Genomic DNA, 18,004 nt, shown 5'->3' with positions numbered 1-18,004 from the left:
TGTTCATGTTTATTGTTCCTTGTAGGCCAGGCACTGTTCAGTCACTACTAGTGAGCTTACACTAGTCTCAGGTCTGAACTGGGATATGCTTGGTGGAGTGTTGTTCTGTTGACTTGTAAGCGTTTACTTTTGTGTAACAATCTAAATACGTTTTTACTAACAAAGCTGTTCGGATAAGGATTTGGTCCACGGTCCTATGCGATGCCTCAAGGAAACTGGAGGAGGTGACAGAAAAATGAATTCTGAGATACCAATCTGACTCTGTTGGGTACTCATGACAAAAACAATAGTTTCTCACGTGTAAATGAGAAGATGCTTGGGTTAATGATTCAGTGTACACCTATCCCATGGGCACCTATTCACTAAACTAACCTCAGTATAGGCTGTTTATTGTAAGTTAAAAGGTGATTAAGTATCTATCTGCAGTAACAGGAAAACTGCAGATGTCGACTCTATTGGCCACCTCTCATCTCTGTCAAAAGTCTCACAAATTGGTGCCTTGTCAGGCTGCCAAAAGGATGTTTCAAAACTGTTGCTGAAGTAAGTGTGGATTGAGCAAAGTGGCCTCAAAGTAGGTCTCCTATAGCTATTGGGAAGCGAGGATTCCCATATCTTGTGCCTCTTCTGCCATTGTCTGCATTTTTGTTAGAGAAGAAGGTTCATAGTTAGGTGTAAATAGAGTTTTTAATCCATCACACTCAGGGAGGTTTCACAAGTGCCTTTTGATTTCTCGCCCTTAAACAGGAAAGATAGACATGTTCGTGGCTACAGCTGGCACTGGAGGGACCATCACTGGCATTTCCAGAAAGCTAAAGGAGAAGTGCCCAGGATGCAAAGTAGGTGGCAAATTTAAAGCTCTTTAGCTGTGAGAGCCTCACACTGCTCCACTAGAGTCACTCCTATTCCTGTCTGCATCTCCTCCTCCTTGTAAGCCCTCCCCTGGGTCTCTCAGGGAAACTCTCAGATGTCCTTAGCTCAGTTCTGAGCAGCAAAGAAAGGGTGTTAGAATCCATCTGAAACCATTGTGCTCTGGTCTAATTGGTGACCAGAGTCAAAGGTTTGGCTTTTCAGGTGAGAACTGGCCCTCAGATCCCTTCATGGCATGTTTCTGAGAAAAATCCTTCTCTCTGCTGGTGTCCTGCAGCCTTGTGTTTCTTCTCTCTAACTGTGCCATGGCTAATCGTCTGGAGCTGTTGCGTTTCTAACAAGTATGATTTCTCTGCAAACAGATCTGTACTTGTACTTGTGTACTGTTTTATATTTCCTCATAGAAGTTGGCATCTGTTTCGATCATGAATATTTTCTTACATAGTCAGGGAGGAAAAAACAAAGGGAATATAGCTTTCTGCCTGCACTTGGCACAAAATTTATTGACTGTAATGACACCTGGCATGTGAATAGAGACAACTCTGAAGCAAACAGAAACCATGTGGAACAAATGGTGCCCATCGTTTGCAGTGTCCACCACCTGAGGAGGTGGGATGTGTTGCTAAGGGCCAGGAGCACCAAAGCATTTTGATCACAAGGGAGGTGAATATTGCCAGGGAGAACTGAATAGGAGACCAGATTGCCATTAGCTTGGCTGTATATGCAACCAATGTGCTGTCATAAGGGCAGCAGTGGTGAGTAGATAGCTGTGTTCTCAAAAGTAGTGTCATGGTTGCCAAACTGGAAACTTCTCCAGATCATAGGTGTTGATCCTGAAGGCTCCATCCTTGCTGAACCAGAAGAACTGAACAAGACTGACAAGACAATGTATGAAGTGGAAGGAATTGGGTATGATTTCGTCCCCACAGTGCTGGATAGATCTGTAAGTCATGCTTCTCAGTTTAACTGCCCCTTACCTTCCACTGGGATGGAGAGGAAACTTGGGAAAATATTTCTTTGAGCTGGAAGGGGAGGGCTAGCAGACAAAACTATTTCTGTTCTTTCCCATCAAGGAAAAAAATGTACTGGATACTTTCTCTGTTTTAGAATGCTGGGTAGAAACACTGAGCAGATTGCATTTTCCTAGAATGTAGTATTTCCCTTTAGAGGGAAGGAGACTGATCGATGTTCCCTGTGGCTCTTCTCACAGCAAGATGCCAATATTGAGACTGTTTTGTTAATGTGGTCATCTTATCTTGGCAAACAAAACTGTCCAGCATTGGAAGGATAGAAAGCCAAGCACATGCATCAATAGGGCAGCTGTTAGCTCAAAGACCATTGGTTGAAGCAACACTGAGGTAGTTACATAGTTGCCCCTGCCCTCCTCATCTCAAGAGCTATTTGTTCCTCTCTGCTTGCCTCCTGCACAGATGGTGGACCGGTGGTACAAGAGCAACGATGAGGAGTCATTTACTCTTGCACGCATGTTAATCCGAGAGGAAGGACTGTTGTGTGGTAAGAGCAGACGCTAATCCTTTGGGATTCTCTGAACTTGCCTACCCTCTTCTCTTTTTCTCTATCCCTTTCTCTTTGTCTTTTCCCTTATGGTATTTGACAATTTTGTCTCTGATCTGCATTTTGGCAGGTGGCAGCTCAGGCAGTGCCATGTCTGTAGCTGTGAAGGCAGCCAAAGAACTGAAGGAAGGTCAGCGCTGTGTTGTTATGTTCCCTGACTCTATCAGGAACTACATGTAAGAACCTACTTGTTTCCTCCAGGAGGAGGCGGAGGAGTCACTCTCTCAGACCTCCTTTCATCAGTGGCAAGCTGAATATGTATCTCGAAGCATCCAGTTACCAAAGCAAGGAATGTGTTTTGGGTACAGCTTCTGAAGTACCTAGAAAGGGTCTGACGTGGTGTAGACAAGAGCTCAGCCCTTTGAAAGCAGAACTCCTCCTTGTGTGTGACTTTAGTATCTAACCGTCACTGGTTAGTTAACTGGTTAGTTAATATCCCTCTGGAAAAGATTTGCTTTCAAGCTTTTCCTTTACTGGGGACCATCAGTCCATCCCATTTTTGTTAGGGTCTCTTTTAAGGCTGTTGTCCGCTCTCTTTGCATGCGCTGACAGCAGGTCACAGCAACGCTGTACAGCAGCCAGTGTTGGTGTGCGTTTGCAGGTGATCGGGTGAGAGCTTTGAGCTGTGCTGTGAGGAAATTTCTCTCCCACCATTATGAACGTGTACCTAAAAATGATGTCTTTAGCTGTGCTTCATGACTGTTGTTGCATCCAGCACAATGCTGGATGACTTTAGAAGCTGCAGAAAGGCCTTGGCTGAGTACAGGTTGGCACTTCTCCATTCCAGGCTGTCTTTATATGGTATTGCAAGGGAGTGATGTAGTTGAAGCTTTGTATCCTACGGGATTCCTTTTTCTTCCTGTGAGGATTTCGTCTCTGTGTCCCTGGCTGGTAAGTTTGGGTGGTGAATGGCAGTATATTCTTCAGTTACGCTTTAGTTGTTAGTTGTAGTGGGCTGTGCAGTTGTCTTGTGTGCTATTGTGTTTGCTATTTTTAAATGTTAGTCTGCTAATGAGCTCTTTACTTCCTGATGCTTTCCAGGTCCAAGTTCTTGAGTGACAAATGGATGATTCAAAAAGGGTTCCTGAAAGAAGAAGACCTCGTCAAAAAACCTTGGTAAGCACGTCAGATCCATTTGCGTTTTTGTCTATTTCATTGTCATTGTGGCAGTTGCTAATTTAAAGGTCATTGCAGTTTGTACCATTTCCTTGGTTTTTTAGCTGATCTTTTGTGTTGCTGTGTCAGTATTTAATTGCAGATGTAATCAAATCTACTTAAATGAGTTAAAAATTCCTTTTCTTTTGAGTTGGGCAGTAGCAGAAAGGACTTGGTACTTACTGATTTTGAATGAAAAGGGTTATATCTAAAAGGGAAAAGTAGCATCCAGAGAACTCTACCAAGACCAGAGTTCTCTGGTGCAAAGCACTACAGCTGTACATGGCTGGAGGAGGATCTTCCCTAAAACTGTTGCCTATAGTGATTGTAAACATGGCTAGCTCTTTGAGCAGCAGCCCAGAATTTTTCGTTTAGGATGCAAGTAATGAAACTAGGGAGACTAATACTTTCCACTAACCATGTTCCGTCCTAGAAAATAGATTAAATGAGAAGCGAGTTTCAGTCATAAAGTCTTTTCACACCTGAGTGACTCTGACGTTGGGGAGAGAAAACTTGAAAGCGTTAAAGGTTAATAACTGTGGCTGATTCCTGACTCTTCCTTGCACCCTCTTGTCATTCCTCTAGAGTTGAAGGCCATGGCACATGAGCTACCAGTTCTGTTCTCCCCATAAGACTTGCTTATTTTTATGTTTGGTTTTATTCCGAGGTGGTGGAACATCAGTGTTCAGGAATTAAGCCTCTCTGCTCCCCTGACTGTGCTTCCAACTGTTACCTGTGCAAAGACAGTTGAAATCCTCCGAGAGAAGGGATTCGACCAGGTACCAGTTGTTGATGAATCTGGGTATGTCCATATACATATATTATATTTATGTGTACATATACATACATATATATATATACACACACATATACATACATACATATATATACACACACATACACATACATACATATACACGCGCACACACACACACACATATACATATACACGCGCACACACACACACACACATATATATATATATATATATATATATATATCACTGTCACACATATATTTCACTTCCCTCACCAGGTCCTAAGGGATGTCTTTAAACCTTTAATAGAAGTGCAATATTCCTTCTGTCATCTGGCTTTCTTCAGTTAGAGTAGCACGGTTCAAAAATGTTACCTTAAATGTACCAGCGCTGGACTTAATATGTTGTCATGCTAGGACTGTTCTGCCCTTCATCTAATGAGCCTCTAGTGATTATTATGATCTCTTCAGGGGTTTTTTCATTTTTTTGATAGTAGCTGTTTAACTTACCAGAGCAAAAATTCACTTTTAAAACAAACAACCCCAAACTTATTCATCTCCACCACAGCTTTCACCCAGTTTCTTCAGAATGTTTTGCTATAGCGCAATGAGGCAGTGACTGCTACTGGAGTCTCCCAGCAGACTGGCATGCCTTGGTACCCTGTACGTTTCTTGTAGGACAGGCTGAAGAATGAACAGTTTGCTCAGTTACTCTGTAGTCACAGTGCCAACACAAGGGATTAATAAGCCTCTGCAGCATGCTTGTAAGGAAAAGGGGAACAAGAGCAAAATTGAGAAGAGCACGTCTCTGGCCCTGTTAGGCCTTTCAAAAGGATGAATGAGGGCATAAAACTGTGAGGTCTCCTTTTCAGAAACTCTCTGACTGCAAGAAGCTCTCTCTGATTGTGAGAGCTAGAGGTACAAAGAGCCTGATTTGCAGAAGGGCTAGGCACCTGCAACACGTGCTGACATCTGTTTGTTTCCTCAGTGCTTCTGAGAACGGGACTCTAGGAATCTCCTGTAAGGGGTACAGAATCCAAGTATATCCCCAGTAATGTTGCTTTGTGCTATGAAACGGTTGAATCAACTTGTGCAAGCTCACTGAGAGTGGGTGTTTTTATCTCTAGGAAGAGCTTACACTGTTCAACCATATCTCTTCTTATCCCTCTTCCCCAGGGTGATTTTGGGCATGGTTACTCTGGGTAACATGCTTTCTTCCCTGCTTGCTGGAAAAGTTCAGCCTTCAGATGAAGTCAGCAAAGTAATCTACAAGCAATTCAAACAGGTAAACATATTCTACAGCTCCCAGTTTTCTAGTTTAAAGTACTACTGTGATATTCTAGCATTAAAATTGTGTCAGGTTGGGTAAGGTTTACGTGGGATCATATAGAACGACTGTTACTGAGCACAGACACAGGACTCGCACTGAACTCTATCCCATATCACTGAATAGCTCCCAGGTTTATGCACTGGCTCTGTGTGGGGCCGTTCCATTCCTTCAGCAGGCTTTCTTCTGGTATTCTTGTCTTCTCTTCTCTCTCCAAAGCCCCAGTGCAAAAGTAGGCAATGTGAGTATTCAGATGAAGAAAGAGGGAGATATTGAAACAGCTCTTGTTAAATAATTCCTATATCAGCTAAAACAGGCAAGTGTTTGCCTTTTGTATCAGATACCTTGCTGAAACAGGGGGATGGCTGGTGAAAGCTGATGTTGTCAAGGTATGTGACAACTAATTAGCTAATTCACATGTCCATCTAGTATGGTGTGCCAGGACATCACTAAACTTCCCAGCTGTGTGGCTGCTCTTTGAAAATATAAGTATTATTTGCTGTTGCTTTGCTTCATTTACAGGAAAAGGCTCCTTTTAGCATGGAATGCTTGATCTAGCTTTCACTAGGCTTTTAGTTTCAACACTGTCAAAATAAATGAGGTCCTGTATTCAGGAAGTATGTGTAATATTTCTCTTTATTCTACCAGCTACCAGGTCTTTGAGGTTGAGAGGGAATGCTAATTCTTTGTAGATGAAATGTAAATATATTTTTTCCTTCGCAGACAAATAATCAAGCCTCAGGTGAAAATATGGTGCGTAACAAAGCTGTTTAGCTCCTGTTCTCCCTCACTTGACACCTTAAGAGTTTCTGGGGCTGGCGTGGTGCAATCACTTTGGTAGCTAGAGTGGTGATAGCTGTAATAGCCAATTCTCTGCGCTTCTGAGGCTGTCGGGTTTTTTTCCATAGACATCTTGAATTTCCGCATGCTTCTTCATTAAAGAACGACTGAAACATCATCCCTTTTCTCTTCAGCACTAATGTTTCTTGGCAGAGGTAGAGGGAGAATGACATGAGACAGTGGTGGTGTTGCTAACATGCCAATTAAAAGCACCATTCACTGGTTATTTTCCATTTGAAATGATGATTTAATGGAGAAACATGGTTAAATGCACATAACCTCAGAAGCTTTGTGGATTTTTGCTTTTTTCCCACTTTGGTCAAGCTTATTTTAATCCTCCTCCAAAAGGAGGCCCTTCTCTGTTGTGGAGGTTGCGGACATCAAGCCTTGCATTGTTTAGCAGAGGGCTAAATTGTTTAGGGCACTGGCCAAAATCATGCCACCCCTTGCCTGACCCATAAGCCTATGGACTGACACATCAGTCTGCGCTACAGACTGCTTGTCCTTTAAACACAGGTTACTGGGAATCCTCCTCTTGATCTTCTCTAGTTCAGAGTTTGGGAACCGGAGCTGTGTTTTCCAGCTCAGCTACGCTGTTCAAGCTGTGAAGTTTGTTCCCCAGTCACAAGCTGAGCTCACTGCAGGGTAAAAGTTTTTTTTAATCTGCAGTGCAAAATTCTTTGCTGTAAATTCCTTTATCCCTTATAAATCCTTTTAATGATAGTATGTCAGACAGTGGGTGCTACTGTTAGTTGGGAAGAGTCACCTGGATAATAGACTTGTTGATGCTTTTAAAATCAGTTAAAGCTTGTAGGAAGAAGAATGCAGTTTTATGCATTCTTTCAAATGCTTTCAGCAGGTGATTAGCTAAGTGTTTCAGAAGGACCTGTATTCCATCTACAGATCGAGCGCAAGGTGCTTTCTTGTTCAACTCTAATATTAAGCTGCTTCAATGAAAAAGAATTCCTGATTCCGAGTTCCTCGACTTGCACCTCAATAGTGTTACTCTTCACCCTTGGTTTTGTGTTTTGGCTTGTTTGGGCTTTTCTCTGTCCCCCCGCTACCTTTTTCAATTGTATTCACTTCCACAATGATTTGCAGCTTGATTTGTTCACTTTTTCACAGTCTTGATAGAGCAAAATCAGTAAGTATAATCTGGAGAGCCATGGTAACTTCTTTTGTTAGACACATGTAACACTCCTTTTCACCCCATTTCCTCAAAAGTATTTTGTTAATGTTTCTCCAGCATGTTTTCAGAGTTATAATGAAAATTTCATGTACTACCTCATCTTTTTGTTCAGTTCTTTAAAAATTAGAAACAATAAACTCTGATCTTTCAAGTGAACTTGGATTTGTTAGTGTTTCACAACACTTTGGATGTGAGCAGTAGATAAATGCTGGTGTATTATTTTTAATACTGCATTGAATATATGGGGTTATCTACCACCAAATATATAAAGGACTGTTTCTTTTAAGTTTTGTAACTCTCTCTGTTTTTAGATTAACCTGAAAGACAACTTGGGGAAACTTTCTCATATCCTGGAAACAGATCACTTTGCTCTAGTGGTCCATGAACAGATTCAATGTGAGTACTACTCCTTGCAAAATGTAGTCTTTATCATCCCTCTCAAAACTCTTTACATTGCTTCCTCTATGAACTGGAAATGACTAAGTTGCTCAAAGCTAGGTATATGCAGAGAATGGCATTTTTCCTTTAATTTCTTCCTCATAGCAGGCTATCTTGAGAAATTAGAAACACTGAGAAACTAGACTAAAGAGAGCTGTCAGACCTGACAGAAAAATTTAGCTGACAGATATCTCAAAATTGTAATGGTAAATGAAGAATCTTCCTCAAAATTTGGGTTTGTTCCTGATGGACTCCATAAGCATCTGCTCTTGACCCCGTGCCATCTAACAATTCATTTTTATTTAATCGGTGATCTAGAAGAAAACCTTGATTGAATCCCACTAGAAGTCTGTAGTGTAGCAAAGATTGAGGAAGCAGTAAATAATGAAAAGTTCAGGACAATCTAGATTGCTGAACAAACTGGGAATAACTAGATCAAATGTCTTGATACAGCCAGACTGGAGGAACAAGGAAGTTAGACCACAGATAAAGGGTCAGAGCACTTGGATCCCAGGTTAAGGACCTTATGGTCACAATGAAAATTGCCATAAACCTCATTCAGCAATGCTCAGATAGTTAATAAGGTTATTGGATGTAAATGGGAGGATGCTGTATTAAGTTTTTATAGTAACTCTGTATCTGGCAGTGGCATAGGAGGATGGTAATGTCATATGTCCTATCCTAGTGGCTCCTGGTTCAAACAGAGTATTTTCAAGTTGCAGAGGTTTCAAGCGGAGATACAGCAACAACTAAGATGCATTAGAAAATATGCTTTATAACCAAGGGCTTGAAAAGTTGAAGCAACCCTTGTAACAGGAAGTGAAGGACTGACTTTATGCCTCCCTGTAAGAACAGAAGTTAGAATAACAGTTCGTTGATCAAGCAGGTGCCATTCAGATGCATAACAAGAGCCAGTGGCTGGAAGCTGAACGTGTTTGGATCAGTAGTAACCTTTTTGTAAATAACAGGGAAAGTTATTTACCTGTGGAACGTTTTGCCAGGGCTTTCAGTAGAGTCTCTAGCAATCTTGGACATCATTCTGAAAGGTTCAGGAGCAGCTCTTGCCTTGAGGACAATGAGGCCTATCCCTACCAAAACTTTTATAAACCTCACTGAGATTTTTTTCCTGTCTTACTGTCTGAATAGTGGCATGCAGTGACAGCATTGTGCAGTGCAGGTTTAAGATAACTGTCTCGTAAACAACAAGAATTATTCATCATCAGGATAATACTAATACCCTGAGACTTTCTAGCTCTTTGCTGGAAAACAGACAAAAATGGTCATTGCCATTGTGAAAATTGACATGGAAGAATGGCAACCCAGGCTGATTGTACCATATAGGAGAGACTTGTCACACCATGTAACAAACTTCCACTGACCGAGATAGATATATTTACACTTTTACTAACCCTGTAATGAACTACAGTCGTCTTCTACATTCATCTTTGCAATCATCTTCGGTGGAGATTTCACTAGCTATTTTCATGCTGGCAGAGGCAGGCGTGTGGCAGCTTAGGCTGAGCATAAAAAGGGATGTGCAGGAGGAAGTTACAGGGTCCTCCAAAGGTGATACTATTGTATTGGTTTTCCAATGTAAAGCAAGTAAATATTCTCATCTTGCTAGTATTACCTTGCTAGTTAGTAATTACTTTCTTGCTCTGAACAATATTATTCTAAGTCTTAAACCTGTGTTGCATGGTACATGTGTACATACCCAGGTGTAATATATGGTTTTTTGTTGACCTTTCCCACCAGCTAAAAAGCATTATGGCCACCACTGAAGCAGTGTATGCTCTAGTTAAACAAGAATATACTTTTAAAAGTTTATAGGATTGTGGTAGCGTTATTAGCTACAGCCACTCTAGGTTTTCACTAGAGGAAAAAGTGCATGTTGCTGTACTACTCATAGTCAGTAATACTGAATTTGATCCCTAACACTGTATCGCAGTAATTTGGTTTTTGTCCTTTCTGCTGGTGCATTGTGCCCTGTCAGGGAGAATTCACCTGCTAGTCTGAAGTCAGTTCTCTGCCTGCATGGAGGTCCTGCTGCAGCTGCTAAATCCTTGCTACTCTAAATAAAAATTTTGTGCAGATGTGTCGTGTGAAGCACTGTTTCACTCTTTTACCACATTAAACAAGTTCTAGTGCTAACATGGAACTGTATAAAGGAAGGACTTTGTGTAGAGAGGTTGAATTCATGTGCACTTGTCAATGGCACAGAACAGGGAAGGCCTCACAGTGTACATCTGATGTCAGCAGTACACCTGATGCCTCACTGAGAACCAGTGATTTACTTATATTCTTGTTTCTATTAAAGAAAAATAAATCTGATGGACCCATACCCTTCCTCCCATAGTACTTCAGTTTCTATATCCCTTTTCTCTCCCTGTTCTTCTTTAGAGTAGCCTTTCTGAAATGATAGTCCTTGCCATTTCCTGTGTGACTATCAATCAAGATGACATTTAGGTTCCACCAGAATATACAAGACTCATCAATGATATCTAACTCTGCCAACGTGCCCCAGCATTCGGAGCTGGGAAGGCTTGTGCTTCTGGTTTTGCAAACAGTGCTGTTAAAATGAAGTGGTGTATCTCTGTTCCTCCTAAAGACAGAACCCTCTCTTCTCTTTTTGTGCAGATCACACTGATGGTTCCTCCAGTAAGCGGCAAATGGTGTTTGGCATTGTTACAGCTATCGACCTACTTAACTTTGTGACTGCACGAGAACGGGAAAGAAAATACAACTAAAGTCAAGTAGCAACCTGGAGCCTCTTCAACAGCATTTTGCGATCTCTAACAAAGAATCATTTTTTTTCTTAGGTAGAATAGTCTGCTGCTAGGGTGGGGGGGGGAGGGTTTGTTTTGTTTTAATTCTGAAAATAAGCTTTTCTCTCCTGGTGTCAGCTATATAGCCAGCACATTTTACATTATTGCACAGCTTTTGGGAGTTCGTTTCTTAATCAGGTTCCACAATGTTTCTTGTTAAGACAAACTTATTTTTTTACCTTTATATATATATATAAATATATATATATACACACACACACACACATATGTATGTAAGAATATTACTTAAATTAACTGATGTGTTCCTTATCTGTTATGTCTAAAGTTGGGCTTTCCAAAACATTATTTCAGATTCATTACAGGTAGTGAAGCAGAGAGTTACTGAAGCAGAGGCCCAAGAGAGCTCTGAAAAGTTTTATCTGTGCAAGAGTATTAGGTTAGACAATACCTGTGTGAAGACAAAAACAGTATCAGGGCTTAGGGTTGGGGAAGAAGGGAGTATATCCTTTTTTTTTTCCATGCCATCAATGCAAAATAAAGTAGGAGAAAATCCTGAGGGCTGGAATTGAGGTTTGTTTCAATCAGCTGCTCTTCTTAACTGGAAGCCTGAAGGGATAAATGTAAAATAGTGATGTAATTTTAAACAGAACGCTAGCTTTCATTGCAAAGACAGTCCTTTTTTTTTTTTTTTTTCAATTGTACCTTGATAAGTAACCACAAGTGAAAAAAATTAAATCAGATCAAGCTCCTTGCTTGAAGGTTAGTGTTTACTTGATCATGCTGTGTTACATGTAGGACCTTCCACTTCTTCCCTGCTTTTAACTTAAAGGTTCTCTTGCTTAATGCCTGCTTTACAAAAGTCAAAGCTAATCCAGCAAGAGCTGTAAAGTCTTTTTAAAGTCCTGTTCAGGTGTTCCTGAACTGTAGCTTCTTATTCCAAAAAAAAAAAAATCTATTCATTTGAGTTCACTATGGCCAAGCTTGGAAGTAACTGGCCAGCGTGGTGTGGACTTCGTCTATCATAAGCACAAGAATACTGTGCAGTAGGTGTGTGTAACTACAAATTTTTACTACTTCCAGAAGTATCTGGATTTTCAGTTATATTTGACATACATAATCATGGCAGAGTTTGTTGGCACTAGCAACCCAATCCACACACTACTGTGCTGAGGCTACCGGCTCCTGTTAGTTGGTGGTAATGATGGAAGGAATCACCATATGGTCGAAGGAGAAAAGTAGCCATACTTCATCTTAATGCTATAATCCTCTTCTGATTGGCTTTTTTTCCAGAGACAAAGCTTTTGGTCAGCAGAACTGACATTCCTCTTAGCTTGTCTCTCTTTCCACTGAAGTTTAAAAAAAAAAAAAAAATTATTTAGGTTGGGAGTATTGTTGATAGGATAGTAAGGTTTAAAAAAAAAAGCTGGGGGGGCTCAAAAAAGTAGAAGCTGTGAGTCAGCTAAGAGAAGACCAAAAATGTTTATTTAAAAATCACAGTTACCACCCTGTACCCCTCTGTATTAGTTTCTTTCTCCCTTACTGGTGTGCTTGTGGCCGTGGAATTTGCTTTACATTTTGCAAGTGTGCTCAGAGGAAGGAGACCGTGGAAGCCACCCTGTCCCACGTCAGTGCTGAGCACAGAACGTCAAGTGCGGGCTTTGTGTAGTGGTGGGCTGGAGGAGAGAGGAAAACAGAAGGGAGGCAAGAGCTCAGAAGCACAGATATAGCACCCATGGTACTGTTTGCCTGCCAGCAGTGTAACAGGCTGGTCTGTGTTTTCTAGCTGCTGCTTTGTCATCTTAAATTTGTGAACGCTAAGAACTTTGAAATGTTTGAAAAGCCTCAGGCTGATTTCTGTTAACTCTTTAATGCTATGCTGATGGCTGGAAAGCTTATTCCACCCCTTAGTGAGTTTATTCCCTTAGACATTGGCTATCCCTTCAGATTAGGGCTTTCTGTTGCTGAAGTAATGTGACCCATGGCCTATCTGGCTTTCTCAGGTAATGTGAGTAATGGAAACTGTAGACTAAATAGAAAGGTTGGGAATAGGAGACTGCTAAGCTGCAGCTGGACTGGATGAGAAAGGAGCGGCAAAGCCACCAAGGACACTTTATCTCTCTGACTTAGATGGAAGCACATGGCCCTTATGATTTTAATTCCAAACCTGCCAGTTAATACTTTATCCCTCATAGCTAAACATTCCAGGCAACTGCTGAAACTGAGGAAGAATAGATAACAGATTAGATGCATCTGTCTGAGGTTTTTTTAGTACCTAGATTAATTTCCTCAAATTATCTATGTAAAAGCTAGACATCGAAGCTAACCTTGTCGCTTTGACCCAGTGGAGAGAGAAAGTGTCCTCCAAGAATGATTCATCTTTAACGCTTCTTGTAGAGTGGGGTGAATTACACCAGGAGATACTTGCCTTAAACTATAGTTTAATCCTGAAAATCATACGTTTCTTTAAGATCAAAGACAACTTTCCTCAAGGCTTTGGAATAAACTACTGTGAAGTATAAAAATGTGCGACTTATTATTCGTTCTGAAGGATGGTTGATTTTTTTTTTTTTTTTTTTTTTTCAGCCTGAGGCTTTGTGGTGATTCATTCCTCATAGTTCCCCTCACTGCAGTAGCAACCCCAATTTGGATGCCCTGACTGACTAGTGGAAAGCTAAACTAATATAGCAGATGTGTGTATGTGTTAGGGACACTGCTTTTGAATCTGAATCAGCTTTTCCAAGCTGGACAGCTTTGTCTTACATCTGTCGCAGAGCCTAGTAAATCATCTTACAAACTGTATTTTTGAGCTACTTCCCCAAGGAGTTGTAAATAATTTCAGACAATTGAGAACACGATCCTTGCTCTTACAGTTTTTAACATGCTTTTTGCTTTTGTGGACAGGTCTGTGAATAGTCAGTTACATTCCTAAAGACCTTAGTATTTCAGCCAAGCTTGTAAACTCCTTTCCCAGTGATTTCAAATACTGTTTTCAGCCATATTTTCATATCTATTCTAACTTACAGGGAAGGCTGAGGAGGACTGATTTCTTTGATTACTTGCATTTTCACTGCATTCTTTGATTCCCACACTTGCAAAAGAACCTGTGTGCTTCACTAGATGCCAGTAACTGAAATGTTTGCTGCCCTTGTAGCTGTCACTGCTGCTAAATTTTGGTATAACTGGTGCTCTTGGAAAATTTACTTCACTTGCCTTTATCTGATTTTTTCCCCCGTTTTCCATCTGACCTTTCCTTTGGGGGAAGGGGCTTAAGTATTTGGGATTTTTTTTTCCTTTGCCTTTATGCTTGTAAAAGCTCCATGTCACAGGATAACTGAATCCTGGAAGAAATAGGAGGAGGATAGAAGGAGATTCCCAAAGTTGCCATTCAGAATAGAAGTACATAAAAGAAATAAAGTCACTGTGTTAAGAGTTGGGGCAGCAGAATAGTAATGGATAGCTTTAACTGCAATGCAGAGAAAAGTATAAAGATCTTAGTTTGCTGTATTTGTAAATTAATCTCTTCCATGTCATGGGAGAAACAGGTGGTACTGCTTATTAAAAAAAAAAAAAAAGAAGGGTTGGTTAGAGCTGGTAAGGAAGAAGGAATATGAGAATAAAGCAATCCAAGTAAGCCTTAAATTACTGCAAGACAATAAACCCTGTGTATCTCCTGTGCATGTGAAGTTTAAGGACGGGAGCTGTTTTCCTGTTCTAAACTGGCACAAAGAGGAAATGGTGGTCACCAGCCACTTCTGTTCAAAGTAGCAACCCTATTTGATGAGAGTAATTGGGGAAATTGAATTGATGAATGACTGAAAAATTTTCCAGAACTCTTTCCCTTAATGGTGACAAGGGGAAGGGGACACAGAGCACTGCAAAGCTGAAGGTCCTCTGGTGGAAAAGCTGATGAGCAGGATGCTTTTCCACATGCGTGTGAATGTTCTTACTAGCCTGGTCCTAGTTAGTAGTGGTAGGGCTGTATTCGTGTTTACCTTATCTCTCTGTTTCAAATACTGTGAGGACCAAGAAAGACTTTGTAGTTTGTTTATTTGGTCTTTAATCCAAAGCTTAAGTCCAAAGCTTGAATGGAAATACACTTTTTTTCTGAATTTAGTGCCTGCATCTTGTGTCTTACCTGTGCCGATTAAGCAAATGCTGACCATAGGCCTGAAAACTATTTTGCACATGGATATGTATGTCAACATTTTATGCTCTATTTGTATGTCAACATAAAAGAATATCAGTCCTTTTGGTTTACTCTTGGCTCTGCAAAAATACTTTCATTTTCTCACATGAAGACAATTAGTAAAATTTATGTAATATTTTGCAAGGAATTATCAGGAAATGACTCGAGGAGCATTTTGAAGTTGTAGTGACCAAGATTATTTCCCACTCCTTCCACAAGCTGTGGCGGACTCCAGAACTCCATATAGCTGCGTTTCCTCTAAGCAGCTGGACCAGTCTCATTTGCAGACCAAGCTCATTGCTAAATGTTTTTTGAAAACCTCTGCTTGCTGTTGTGAGCTTCACACAGCGTGCTTACTGTTAGGAATTGCCTAGCATTGGCAGTGGCATCCAACAGCCTTTCTGACTGTGTAGTATCAACATACTACAATGACAAAGGGAAGTCTTTTTATGCTTTGAAGAGGTGGGAGAAACCAATACTCTGTGCTCTATTCATTGCACAAATGTTCACAATATTAAGAGCTCAATAAAACCTGCTTAATTGGAGAATGACACTGTCTAGGTTTATTTTTAATGGTGGGTCAAACTGAAAGTATATTAGACTGTGGATTGTTTGTGAGAAATTTTCATCTGTCACAGAAAACCCTCCCACTTTCAATGTATAGAGTGCAACTCTCTTCACTCCTTTTCTTCTGTCTCCAAAGAGCTGATGGTGTGGCAGGACTGTGTCAGTGAGCCAGGCTATAGTCTACTTCCTCTGCTGGTTTTATTACCATTCTGTTTTTTCTATGTACACCTAGGCCTCAGGTGCTGCTATTAAAGTTCCTACAGCAACAATTGCCTTGTGTGACCTGTTGGGTAGATATCTGCGCATGGGAATGAATACCAGGGGTATGGGCCAGCTTGTGTTTCTGTGAGAATGTGATGTCTTTTTGGAATTATAGTGACATTATAATGCTCAAAGGTGCATGAACTCAAGTGGCAGGCATGGAATTGTTCTGTGGATAAGAAACAGCTGGCAGGAACAGCTGGCTGTGTTATTTCAGAGCTATGTATATGTATTGTTACTCAGCTCTGTAGCATCTTGGTCAACTGCTCAAAGTAAACCAGAGTGAAGGTGTTTTATACCTGTTAGACAAGCAAGTAAATCTCTTATTCCTTGGTTTTCAGTCCCTATTTCCTTAAGCGGTCAGTCCTTGCTCAGCCCCAGGTCAGTAACTTACAACCCTACCAGCCAGTTTTGCTAACACGTTACTCCATCACCTACAGAGACTACAGGGAAACAGCAGGGTGGTGGGGAGGTACAGGAAGGAGTTCTGCCTGCCTCAGGTGCTGGTGTGGGTCCATCCTGCACGCATGGCCAGCTTGCTTACCTACATGCTAGGTTTTCCTGTGGGGGCAGTGTTGACCTACCTCCTCATATGCAGAGAGTACTTTATCTTCAGCTTTATCTTTTTACTCCTGATCCAGTTTACTCTCAAGCAGCATGACTAATGCAGCAGGTGAATGATACATGAAACTTTCTTTCCCTTACACATCCCTTTTATGTTACTAGCTGAAACACTGTCCTTGTCTGCAGCAATTGCAGATCATTACCTTACTTCCACCTTTTGGCAGTCTGCTAAAAAGCAAAATGGATCCTAATGTCTCGGTGTGATATGTAGAAGGCCAGCGTCACTCCCAAGCTCACCACTGCAGAGCAGAACTCACCATTTCAGCAGAGAGGCCAAAGGCTAACCAAGCACGAAGAACAGCAGGCAGCTCATGGGATCAAGTTCCATCGGTGAGTAAGCTGAAGGCATTCCTGCTCCAACCTGCTGCTGCCGGTGGCACCAAACCACAGCTGCAGTGCTAAACAGGAATCACAGAATCACAAAATGGTTGAGGTTGGAAGGGACCTCTGGAGATCATCTAGTCCAACCCCCCTGCTCAGGCAGGGTCCTCTAGAGCATATTTCCCAGGATCGCGTCCAGGCAGGTTTTGAATCTCTCCAGCAAAGGAGACTCCACAAGCTCTCTGGGCAACCTGCGCCAGTGCTCTGTCACCCTCACAGGAAAGAAGTTTTTGCTCAGGTTCAGATGGAACTTCCTGTGGTTCAGTTTCTGCCCATTGCCTCTTGTCCTCTCACTGGGCACCACGGAGAAGAGACTGGCCTCACCCTCTCGACGCTTTCCCTTCAGATACTTGTACGCATGGATGAGATCCCCCTTGAGCCTTCTCTCTACCAAGCTGAACAGGCCCAGCTCCCTCAGCCTTTCCTCATAGGAGAGATGCTCCACTCCCCTAATCACCGTAGCAGCCCTTCGCTGGACTCTCTCCAGGAGTACCATGTCTCTCTTGTCCTGGGAAGTTCAGAAATGGACGCAGTACTCCAGGTGAGGCCTCACCAGGGCTGAGTAGAGGGGGAGGATCACCTCCCTCCACCTGCTGGCAACACTCTGCCTCACGCACGCCAGGATCCCATTGGCCTTCTTGGCCACAAAGGCACATGGCTGGCTCATGGTCAACTTGTTGTCCACCAGGACTCCCAGGTCCTTCTCCACAGAGCTGCTTTCCAGCACGTCCACCCCCAGCCTGTCCTGGTGCAGGGGGTTATTCCTCCCTAGGTGCAGGTCCCTGCCCTTGCCTTTGTTGAGGAGGTTCCTCTCCGCTCATCTCTCCAGCCTGTCCAGGTCCCTCTGGATGGCAGCACAGCCTTCTGGTGTGTCAGCCACTCCTCCCAGATTAATATCATCAGCAAACTTGCTGAGGGTGCACTCTGTGCCTTCATCCAGGTCACTGACGAATACGTTGAACAAGACTGGACCCAGGACTGCCCCCTGGGAGACGCTGCTAGCTACAGGCCTCCATCTAGACTCTGCGCCACTGACCACAACCCTCTGAGCC

At 42.0% G+C, this 18,004-nt stretch overlaps 1 protein-coding gene across 9 annotated transcripts in view; it reads left to right on the top strand.

The window, feature by feature from the left end:
• The window catches only part of LOC104147113 (cystathionine beta-synthase-like protein), a 31,967-nt gene extending 16,297 nt beyond the window's left edge, over positions 1–15,670 (top strand). For 5 of the 9 annotated variants that reach the window (XM_068915122.1, XM_068915173.1, XM_068915136.1 and 2 more), the window contains exons 9-17: positions 745–836; positions 1,685–1,810; positions 2,298–2,382; positions 2,513–2,618; positions 3,484–3,558; positions 4,265–4,399; positions 5,530–5,638; positions 8,021–8,105; positions 10,785–11,871. In XM_068915122.1, coding sequence (XP_068771223.1) covers positions 745–836; positions 1,685–1,810; positions 2,298–2,382; positions 2,513–2,618; positions 3,484–3,558; positions 4,265–4,399; positions 5,530–5,638; positions 8,021–8,105; positions 10,785–10,894 — 923 coding nt within the window. In that variant the 3' untranslated portion in view covers positions 10,895–11,871. Of the gene's footprint in view, positions 1–744; positions 837–1,684; positions 1,811–2,297; positions 2,383–2,512; positions 2,619–3,483; positions 3,559–4,264; positions 4,400–5,529; positions 5,639–6,403; positions 6,470–8,020; positions 8,106–10,784; positions 12,406–13,516 lie in introns of those variants that run through there. The other 4 variants (XR_011135651.1, XM_068915153.1, XM_068915131.1 and 1 more) reach the window with 4 other exon arrangements.
• The last annotated feature ends 2,334 nt before the right edge of the window (positions 15,671–18,004 follow it).

Source organism: Struthio camelus, chromosome 1, assembly GCF_040807025.1.
Source record: "Struthio camelus isolate bStrCam1 chromosome 1, bStrCam1.hap1, whole genome shotgun sequence".
In the NCBI taxonomy this organism is placed as follows: domain Eukaryota; kingdom Metazoa; phylum Chordata; class Aves; order Struthioniformes; family Struthionidae; genus Struthio; species Struthio camelus.
Note: the sequence above shows the minus strand (reverse complement) of the source record. Positions and strands in the feature narration are given on the sequence as shown.